The following is a 12,015-nucleotide window of genomic DNA, read 5'->3' as shown; positions in this document are numbered from 1 at the left end:
TACACAAATCTAATAGTGACAGTGATATTGTTGTTATTTGGTTTTTAGGAGCATTAGCAACTAAGGCCATATTGCTCCGGGGATATGCGGTGGTCATTCCCTGACCTTTCCGCACCCTCCGTATTTGGTGGTCACGGGCTTGAACCCCAGTCTAATCAAGAAGCGTGTGCTACGCACTGCTGCTCCTGCCCACCTGGCTACAGAGGCACCTAATAGTGAGAGTGTATGCATGAACACCGCCAATGAAGTGGAAGGTATCATCCAGCAAATACTGAGAGCATTTTTTTCTGCATTGCTGCAGAACAAAATACTTAAGATACTTAATTACCTCAACAGTTTTTAAGTATTTTACAATTCCTAAGGGCAATTTTTTTTTATCTACTTAATTATATACTTAAAGTGTTATTGGGATTTCCTGTTCTTTAGCTCTCGATCTGGATCTTGAATATACTTCTTACAGTATCTTTTGCATTGAAATTCAGAAGACTTTGTTTTTGACCCATTTAAGAACTTTGATTGCTGCATGCAGATAAGTCATTTTTTTTTGTTTAATGATGAAAAAAACCCAAACACAAAGTATTACTTTAGTACTTAGTACTGTGCACAGGCTGAAGGTTGAGAAGACAGAAGATACATGATATTTTCAAGAAATACATGTAAAGAAAAATTGTCTCAAATAACAGAAGTAGAAGAGATAAACAAGGAAGAGCAAGAGTTAGTTCTATGAGTTTAGAGTTGGACTGTGGATGGATGTTGACTGGTTGCAGCATGTGTGTGTGGATTGATATGGAAGAAAGCGGTGGAACTTCAAATGCCAACTGAGAAGAACAGTGCCCATAGAAATATCTATAGAAAAAGTATGCAGCAAAAACTGAACAACTATGAGACAGATGGAGAGACCTTGTAAGACCATTAATAAACATTATAATTTTTAAGAAATACATGTAAAGAAAGATCATTTCAAAGAACAGATGAAGGTCTTCACCTGTTCTTTGATATCAGTCTTCTGAATAACATCAAAGAATTTGAGAGAGATTTGGAGGGAACCACCCCTGATGCTGGAACAATATTCCATGGTAGGGCAGATTTCAGATTTGTGCAATCAGCAGCTGTTTAGAGGAAAAGTAATATTGAGGGGGGGGGATTCTTTTTGATGCAGAAGAAGCAATATTTTCAGATATGCTTATGCCAAGAGTGATTATAAATCAGAGTAATCCCCAGTTCACATATATGAGTTCATATAGAAATGTAGGTATAATAAAAGATAAGCATGAAAGCAATATATTCTTTTTTTTTTTTGTAATAACAGAAAAGACAGAACTAAATTTTAGGACTTGATGTTAAATAAGTTTTCTTTGGATCACTAGAGAAATATCTGGAGATTGGCATTTAAGGAATTGGTGTTGGATATTTAACAAGTTTAAGCTGTTTTAGGGCAAGGTTCCTCAAACTAGAAAGTGGAATGTAGTATACTGTCATTGAAAAAAATTATGGATAGGATTTCCAGTCAGAGGAAGGTGGTCATTAATATATGAGACCAAGAGTAGAAAAAAAAACAGAACCTTGGGGAACACCAGCATTACTTGAGAAATTAGAAGACTGGGCCATTTACTGTCATTCAAAGTGAATGACCAGAGAGAAAACTGGCTACCTGACTGTAAAAAACAGATGGCAATCAATAAGATGGGAGCTTGTTGTTGTTATTTGGTTTTTAGGAGCATTAGCAACTAAGGCCATATTGCTCTGGGGATATGCGGTAGTCATTCTCTGACCTTTCCGCATCCTCCATATTTGATAGTCAAGGGCTCGAACCCCGGTCTAATCAAGAAGTGTGTGTTATGCACTGCAGCTCCTGCCCACCTGGCTAAGGAGGCACCAATGGGAGCTTGTTAAGAAGACCTTCATACCAAACAAAATCAAAAGCCTTAGAAATGTCAAGAATAACAGATTGAGCTTCACCAAACTTGTTCAAATATGAGTAATACAAGCCAATACATTACCAGTGGATTGACAGTGAGAGAATCCATAGTGGAAATCATCATTGATCGGGTTTAAGCTTGAGACTTTTTGAGAGTTGGTGGTGGATAGAGTTCTCCATTACTTTGGAAAAAGTAGAGGTAAGTGCAATGGGACAATAACTGGAGGGGATTTTCAACTTTTCAGGAACTGACTGATATAAGAAAATGTCCATGCAGAATGAAAAATACCAATGATAAAGCATAAAAAGGCAAACACAAAACAGGAGCAAGCTCAGGAACACAGGTTTTGGAATCAAGTGTAGAAATGCCATCAGGACCTAAAGTTTTCTTAGTCAAGATTGTTCTGAATTCTTCTACCATCCTATTAAAGACACTGGAGTCACTGAATGGGGCATAATGGGTAATTTACCAAGGTGATTTATGAAGATCATCGATACAAGCATTAGAAGAAAAGCAGGATAGCAATATGGATAAAGCTGAGAATGCAACAGGACTATTAGATGGAACAGAGGAGGATATATAGTATGAGAGTAGTAGTAAACAATTTTGGACAGTGACCAGAAGGCTTGATACCACTTGGACAAGAAGAAAGTTTTGTACCCTTAGTTTGCTCAAAACAGTTTGGCTTGATTACTAATCAAGAGTAATCAAAAAAGCTTTGGCATCTTGACCAGCTGGATCTCTGTAACTGGAAAACTGGAGCTAGCTAGAGTTTGTGAACATCTAAATTACCAAGAAAAATTAGTAGTGTGAAAGGCATCATTTCATCTGTATCTCATATTGTGCTCATCCTTCACAACGAGTTACCAACGATTGCACTACTCCAAATAAGTAACGCTTCACTAATAGAGAAGACTATTCTCGGTGGGCACCACCACCTAGACGGACCTTTTCAAACCTAGTTGGATTTTCGTCGGTGGCTGCCTTTCACACTACGTTCATAGTTTTTCTTTAAGAGTTGTCTATGGTGTATCTAGGGGCTCACATCTGGTGAGTATGGGCATGGCACACCCAGGTTAGAGAGCTGGATATTATTATTATTAGCTATATGGTGCAAGGAAGCCTGAGGCTTATGCTGCATCAGCCAAAAAAAAAAAAAAAAAAATTCCTGAATTACTCTGAGAGAGAAAGAGAGAGAGAGAGAGAGAGAGAGAGTATCATCATTCTACTTCTAACTCCCTCTCTCTCTCTCAGGGTAACTCAGAAATTTTTTTTTTTTTTGGCTGGTGCAGCATAAGCCTCAGGCTTCCTTGCACCATATGGCTAATTATAATAATAATAACAACTGGGGGCTCTGTCCCTGCTCCCCAACCCCCGTGCACACTTTTCTACGTAATACGTAGAGGTATGTTAGAGTAAGACAAATCTTTTCTACGTAAAAGACACCTGTTGAAACGCACAGATCAATATCTAATCTAATATATAAAAGAAAATAGAATGTGTAAGAAAAAACTATAAGAAGTAAAATTGTGTGAATGTTACATGAACGAAAGTTATTATTAACTGTATATTTTATCTTAGCCTCTTCACCGGACAAACTGATGACTATGCAGGCCCTCAGGGGCCTCATGGTTATCCAAGCTGACATCATGCTGTAGCTTTTCCTAGCTGGCATGCTGAAACTGGCTATTAGGGTAGCCCCCAAGCCAGTGTGGGACAGAACTGCAAAAATCACCTCCACCATAGGAATCTCTTTCCCTATGTTCTTTTATTCCTACCACCTGGGGGTGGTTGAGTCTCCTTCCCCCTTTTGTCTGGTGGCTCACCCCACCACCCAATTTCAACTCCCACTCTCTGGACCAAGATGGGCATCCTGTACCAGGGGTCCCCTTACTGTCTCCCCTTTTAAATCAGGTGAGTGCCTTAACACTGTCCCCTCTGTTCTCTGCCCCTTTTATCCTACCCTCTTCCTATCTCCCCATTATCTCCTTTCCAATATTTTTTTTTTTTTTTTTTTGGGCTCTCCTTAGATGCCTAGGCTACCACAAGGTTCACCCTGCCAGAGCTTTCTTCCCTCCTAATGTGTCCTGGCCTGCCTCTCCATGGCAGTGATGGAAACTGGGACTGTTTGTGGCTCTCCACAGCCTCCCCAACACAACCCACACTTCACAAAACACACACTAGCATGCACCCTGGCCTTATGCAGAGTATTGAATTCTACACAGAGTAAAAATGCAGAGTTGGAGAAGACCCCCGGTGCCGCCACACAAAAAAACACTATGTCACTGTGATCGACATGTAATGAGGAAATGACTTACGTAATTTATATATAATTGAAAAGGCCTGTGTGCTCTGGATTCATTATTTTTATATTTTATAAGAATAAACATTAAAACATTTGTTTTAAAACAAATAAAAACATAAAACATTAAAACATTTGTTTTAACTGCAACTTGTTATTTTATTTTTATTTTCCATTCAGCTCTGTGTCGCATAATAAGAAAATATAAGACCTATGTAATTATTTACCTGTACATTTGTAGTGCGTGACATTTTCAAGGTGGAATAAATATCACTATGCAATTATTTAACTGCACTAACATAGGTCACTTAGGAAAAGGCCTTTTGCTTCAGGTTCCCATAATGCATGAGGAATATTGTTGCATCCGAAAGAGCAGGACTAAAACATTTAACTGAACTACGAACTATACAAATATTTAAAATATTTACAAATTACTAAACTATTTGTACAAATATATAATATTCCTTAATATACAAAAAACGTTACAATGGAACATCAAATGTTAGATAGTGAAGCACATGCACGAGGTATGTTCACAGTTGTCAATAATTAATTGCATTTGTAGTGACGTAATTGCCTCGCTCTCTTCTCCCATTGGCTCGAATAAATATCACTAGGAGGAAAACTTTTTTAACATATAGAGAGATAATAAATATAGAATCTTAAAATATTATGCCTTGTTGCATTTAGTTTATTTCAATAAATACTTTACATGTGGAAATCAAGAATGGTACCACGTGGTCATGTTAGACAAACATAGCACATGACCACACTTAAGCAGAAGCTTGTTTTACTACAGTAGCATTAGCATTAGTAGAGGCATTAGATGCAAGAAAGCAAGCTTATGCAGCATCAGCCAAAAAAATAAATAAATAAATAAAAAATAACCACTTCCACTTCAACCCTCTGTTCGTTCGAAATACCTGTCCAGCTGAGCCTTAAACTTATTTAGGCTATCAACTTCCACGACAAGGGATGGAAGTCTATTCCAGCAAACAACCACCCGCTGGCTAAAGGCAAATTTCCTCACGTCTATCCTACATCTGTCTTTCCTCAATTTGAATTTATGCCCTCTCAGGTGATTATTCTGAGCAAGAGGAAGAATCCCATCAGCATTGAGCATGCTCAAACCATTCAAGGCTTTATACACCTCTATCAGATCACCTCGCTGGTGCCTAGTCTCCAGGCACTGTAATTTGCAAAACTTAAGCCTTTCTTCGTAAGAGCACCCCTTTGTTCCATTCACTAATCTTGTTGCCCTTCTGTTCAAGTAAAACAAGCTTCTGTTCCATATTTTTGTATTTGTTATGTATTACACATAAGCCACATCCCTCTTCTCCCATTGGCTGAATAAATATCATTAGGAGGAAAATTATTTTAATGTATAGAAAGATAATAAAATTAAATAAAATAAATAATTAATAAATAATAAAAGAAAAGGAAACAGAACCTGTGCTTTTGCCTCCTACCGTAGGTAACTGTCCATCCAGCTGACCTTTGAATTTCCTCAAACTGTCAGCCTCAACCACCCATGTAGGTAACTTATTCCAGTAATTTATAATTCAGATGTCTACATGATTGAAGAGATACAGTAATATTACTTTTAGTTTTTAGCATTAGATTAAACACAAGCAAATACATTGCTAACAAATTACCCTTTAGGTACACATATCATTAATCAGTGCCATATAGGCTTAATCTGCCTGTACTGCAATTGAACAATTCATCTAATCTCACATAATTTCCGATCCCACGCCATAACATGCATTAGTCTAAAATTACACATAATATACACACACACACACACACACACACGTGCGCATGCTTGTTTTTAGTAAATATTAAATTTTTTTTTCTTTTTTTGCAGTGCCCTCCAACTTCTTAAAAATATACAAAAAAAAAACCAGCTAGCCAAAAATGTTTGCCAGAACTATATTAATAAATTATCTACTTGGACCACATTTTATCAAGGAACATTTAACAGCTGCATTTAACAACAATTACAAAACTTTTCTAGAAATGAAACAGCTTTTCTAGAAAATTAACTACACTGTATTTAGAGAATGTAACACTTTCCACACAAGGATGGATGTGGATACATGGTGGTGCATCTCCACATTTTGGCAAATTGAATGAAATTGAAATTTGAATGAAAATTATCAAGGAAAATGGATAGGGAAAGGTGGACCCACGGCAGGGCCAACTTCTTCCTCTTTGGTTGCATACAGTGTGGGGAGTACCACTGTGAAAAGCTAGAGACAAAGTGGCAATTAGTACAGGCTATACATGAAGAAGCCTCTGTTGGCATCAGAAATGAAATGATACACATGCAGTAGGAATGTTCAATGGTACCATGCATGCAGTCATAAGGTCGCTATTTTAAAAACTAAATTTGGTTGTATGCAAACTGGTAAAATAATAATAATAAAGATTAACTAAAAATTTATTCTGTATCTGTACCCATTGCTATATCACACTGGTGTACTTAACTCAATAACAGTACTGAGTTAAGACCTAGTAAGCAATTTCTTTGGACATTATCTTATACTTATATAGAGCAAAAATATCTGTAATACGTGTTCCTGAAATCTGGCCTGCTTGATCACCCTGTATGTGTAGCATAATACCTCCACGTAGATAATATATCCAACCTTTTTTTTTTTTGGCCTGGCTGAATTTTGAGGAGTTAGTTAAGGGTGGGGGGCAAAGTTAATGTAACGTAACTACCAAATTTCCTCTGGCTTATATATACAGTAGAACCCAGATAAGAAGTTTTCCCCTGTACTAGGTTCGGTTTCATTCCCATTATCAACTCTATATATTGTACTGTATTATTTTCCCATATAAGAAGTTTCCCAGGTAAAAGGCTTTCCCCGCATAAAGTGTGCAATAAAGAATTACAGTGTATTATTATAATGACGTTTTCCCACTTAATGCATTTTTTAAATACAGAAATTCTCTATTTTGATATTAAAAAAATATTAATTAATATTAAATATAAAATTTTGGTAATCAAACAAATTTATGCATAGCATCATTTCAGTTTGCAGTAAATCACCGAAATAGGTAAAATGGCATCATTTTTGTTACGTCTCATATTGTGAATGCCTTCACAATGGGTTTCCCTGATATCGCACTACCTTGAATAAGCAATACTTCGCCAGTAGCAAAGACTAACATTACTTATTCACGGCAAACAGAATAAGTAAACCTCCCCACCAACCAGAGTGGTGGTGGTATACGGTGAGAATAAATAACATTAGTCTTCTCCACTGGCGAAGCATTGCTTATTCAAGATAGTGCAATATCAAAGCAACTCATGAAGGCATTCACAATATGAGACGTAACAAAAACAATGCCAATGCCATTTTACCTACTTTGTTGATTTACTTTGAATTAAAATGACGCTGTGCACTAACTTGTTTGATTAGTGAATTTTATGTAGCCTGGGGCTTTCAGCCCTAAAACCTTTTTAGTATAAACATTTTGATATAATGGAAGTGGCATATTGCAATCATTTTCATTAATATCCATAATTGGATAGCGTCGCCCATGTGAAGCACAGTGAAGCATTTGCCATTAAGTTCTGATTGTTCTGAACAGTTCAGAATTACTAAGTGGATTATTGCTGTGTCTTATTGAAATTGTGACCTTTTAAAATATGTTAAAAGTAATTTATAATACTTTATTTCTGTAGATACCATTAGTATTTTTGATATTTCTTTAAAGAATAACTGTATTTTTGTCTATCTAATTATTGGTCCTAATTATTCATCCCTCCTTGGAAGTTTTATTTTAACACTACAAATATTAATTATATTGATTATAATATAATATATAATTATTAAATATACTGATTATATTATACTTTTCTAATTTGAAGGGTTATAGTCAGAAGGATAAACTCTTTTGGAATTCATCCTTCCAACTTGGTAATGAGTTTAATGAACAGAATATTAAGCAACTAGATAGCCTCAGTTTAAAACTCTTTCCCATAGGCAGAGTAAAATATTTATAAATTCTGAAATAGTACTTAAAAATCATCTTTAACTTATATCTGAAATAGTACTTAAAATAATAAACCCACCGAGATATGTATGCATATCTTTTATTTTTATTGTGTAGTTATTTCATACCCTTATGTCATTTTCCTTCTAAGAAGTTTTCCTTTGTAAGAAGTTCTAAACCTCCACTCCATTGGAAAACTTAATCGGGTTCTACTCTAGATACCATAGGAAATTTGGTAGTTACATGAAGTTATATTAACTTTTCTCCCACATAAATATTCCTCATAAATATACAAGAGGCATCCAGCCAGGCCAAATAAGGTTGGACAGATTATCACATTTTATCAATAGACACTTAACAACTAGATTAAAGCAGTAAATATTTAAAGAAATGGAATAAGTAGAGAGGGGTTATATTCCAGGCTAGTTGGAAAATACAGAAGTGCCATTTTTAAACAAAAATTTTTAAAAAAATTAGTAATGTAAATTATGTATATATAAAATGTGTTTCATTTAAGAGTAATCCAAAAAAATAATAAGAAGCTCGACATGCTGGAAGATGAAGTGATTTGTTGATGGAAGAACTAGATTCAATGCAAGTGATAAATGCAATGGAGGTAAATATTGGCTTGAAGGGCTGCATGACTGAAGGCTACTTATATTTCTAATTTTATAACACAGATTTTTATTAAGGTAAGCTTCGAATTTATCAACCTCTACAACTCGCATATCAGATTGTGAACAAATGATAAACCAAGTGGACCAAAACAGTCAATGTATCAAAAATCTTCAAACATGAATAACGCAATAAATTTATATTTTTACCAAACTTTTTTCATAAATTTAAGAATAACATTTTTAAGTTCCATGAAGTTATATTAACTTTTTTCTTTATCATGGGGTGGGATATAAAATTCTACTTGATACCCCAACCCATACTAGATTTTAAGTAGAACTTGATACCCCCACCCCATGCATCAAATGCAGGAAAGGATTAGGTCATACGAATCCGGTAAATTTATGTGGTGGGGTATCAAGTAGAACTTGATACCCCACGTATCCTTTTGTTCAAATAGAACAAAAAAAAAAAAAAACGTGGTGGAGTATCAAGTAGAACTTGATACTCCACCACGTAGAACTTGATACTCCACCACATTTTTTTTTTTTTTTTTTTTTTTGGTAGTTGTTGGCGCATCGGCTTCTGTGGCCATAATGCACCTCCCATGGTTTCTGCAGTACTTTGATCCAAGCCCGAGGCGAGATTCGAACCCGCGACCTTTGGGTTGCCAGGCAGGCACTTTACCCAACCGGCTAGCCCGGTCGGCACTCCACCACGTAAATTTACCGGATCCCTGTGGCACTTGATACCCAACCATAAATTTACCGGATCCCTGTGCTTATCCGTCCCTGATAAACACACAAGTGAACAAAATAAAATTTTGAAACATTAATTATGGTGAGAGATAAGGCGAAACTGCACATTACAAATAATAGTGAAAAATGAACAACCAGCCGGTATACAAAATCTAATTTTTATTTTAAATTAAATGTTATTGTTGACAATTAAGAGAGATGCGAAAAATCATTGCGTCCAGTGATTACTTAATCTTTAAAAAAAAATCCTTGCTTTGACTAATGGAGAGCAGATATATCACCACAGTAATACGCAACGGTGAGATATACTTGAACGAAAAGTTCATCAACTAATGACCCCCTTACCTTACTCTTAGAGTTCATCTGATCCTTGACAGAATGACTGATTATTCCATTTCTCTGCACTACAGTAAATTTATTTTTAACAGGTGGCGATGAATTTTTTAAGTAACTCTTCCCATTTACAGTTTTCATTTCTTCCCGTTCAGAAACCATATTACCGAATAAAGTAGAAATAAATCTTCTTACTGCACCAAACAAAATAACAACCACACCTGCGCGCAAAAGACAGGACAGGGTTTTCACGCAATACAACTCAACAGCGTGAAAACGAAGTAACGCCACTACATGTATTTGACAAATGATTAAGGAAGTAAAACTATAAATCATTGATATTAATTCAAATGATGTGCATCAAAGAAGCAAGTAAAAACATTGAAAATTATATACTGATCAAATAATAGTATAATAATGAAAAATTATATTTTAATTATTGTTTATTACATTGCTATGAATAAAAATTATTCATGGTAATAATTAAATAATAAATATATATATATATATATATATATATATATATATATTTTTTTTTTTTTTTTTTTTTACAGTAGATACAGAATGTGCAATGAACAGCATTGCATTTTCGGTCACTGTGTTGAAAAGAATTAGGTTCGATTCCTGTCGAAGTCGAGAAATACTTCCATAGGGAGGAAAGGAACATTAATGGTATTCTTCACACGTGAGTAAGTCGATCTCAAACAAGAGCTACATGGTTTTTTTTTTTTTTTTTCCGGTTTTTTTGTTTGTTTGTTACACATGCCGGGTTTTTCATCCCTCAAACCAGACAGACAGAGTAAAGAATACAGTGAATTCACAAACACAAGACAATGATGCCGCACAGCTTTAATTATGTGGGGTGGGAGGATAGATAATCAACCCACTCCATCGAATGTGTATACATTAAGAGGGTTCTAAAATACAACTTCATAAATTTAACCCCAGGGACTTACATTTGGTGAGTATAGGCTTGGCACACCTAGAGTCCTGAGCTGGATATTATCTCTCTCTCTCTCTCTCTCTCTCTCTCTCTCTCGGGGTAATTCAGAATTTTTTTTTTGGCTGGTGCAGCATAATCCTCAGGCTTCCTTGCACCATATGGCTCATATGGCTAATAATAATAATAATAATTATTATTATTATATCTTAATGAATCCCTTTGGGACAGAAAGGTAGTTACTTCAGATCCAGCAGCACTGTGGTTAAAATCGCTCTTTCCACATCTTATCTCTCGGAAACTTCGGTTTTGTGTCCAGCAAATAATAAACCCACCAAGGAAACCACACAATTACATGCAACATATAGCCTTAGTTATTTTGGCGCTTGGCACATAAAAGACAACAGCAAGAGCAGAGAGAGAGACAGGACCAAATAGATTTCACTGGATTCAAAACAAGTAAACTAAAGCTACGAGGTGTAAGTATATTTATGATGGGTGCAAAGAATATGATGAAATTCGTTTCGAATTCAACGTTCTGATGGGCGCCTATGAGAGCTAGAAAAACAGGATCGATTCTCTCAAAGGAATTTAAATGGGCGGTCAATCACTCTCTCAGCTGACCAACTTAACACAGAACCATCACTTGGGCATCAGACAACACAGCGACAATCCCCAGGGCAGAATGCACTGTCCCACATGAGGTAGTTATTGTCAGCGACTCTACTGATAGGGAAATGGAAAATATAATTGCGAAAATGACGGTCTGCGCGGTAGCACAGTGGTATCGTCTCCGTCCTCCCCACACCGTGAGGTAAACGCCCGGGTTCGAATCCTGTCGATGATGCGAGGAACATTAATGGGCTTTTTTCGCTCCGTGGCTGAATTAGTCCGCCTCAGGATATATAGCAAGGTTTTTATCCCAAAAACTGTGGTTTTTTTCGGCTAGCAAAACAGGCAAATCGACCAGAGAACACACGCAATTTACAGACATAATATATATATATGGGCATAATATATTATGCCCATATATTATGCATAATATATTAGAAATTATGAGTGGCCTTAATATAATAGTTATTATATTGAGTTTGCAAAAATTACGAGTGGAATAGGACTAGGATATGTCTTAGAGGCAAA

The 12,015-nt window shown here is 35.9% G+C and overlaps 1 protein-coding gene across 1 annotated transcript in view; it reads right to left on the bottom strand.

Moving 5' to 3' along the window:
- The window catches only part of lace (serine palmitoyltransferase long chain base subunit), an 84,522-nt gene extending 74,425 nt beyond the window's left edge, over positions 1-10,097 (bottom strand). The window contains exon 1 of the mRNA XM_090385756.1: positions 9,948-10,097. Coding sequence (XP_090241882.1) covers positions 9,948-10,097 — 150 coding nt within the window. The remainder of the gene's footprint in view (positions 1-9,947) is intronic.
- Positions 10,098-12,015: the final 1,918 nt, after the last annotated feature.

This window comes from Mastigoproctus giganteus, chromosome 12 (assembly GCF_048544385.1).
Source record: "Mastigoproctus giganteus isolate SK-2022 chromosome 12, ASM4854438v1, whole genome shotgun sequence".
NCBI lineage: Eukaryota > Metazoa > Arthropoda > Arachnida > Uropygi > Thelyphonidae > Mastigoproctus > Mastigoproctus giganteus.
This window is presented reverse-complemented; position numbering and strand designations above follow the sequence as displayed.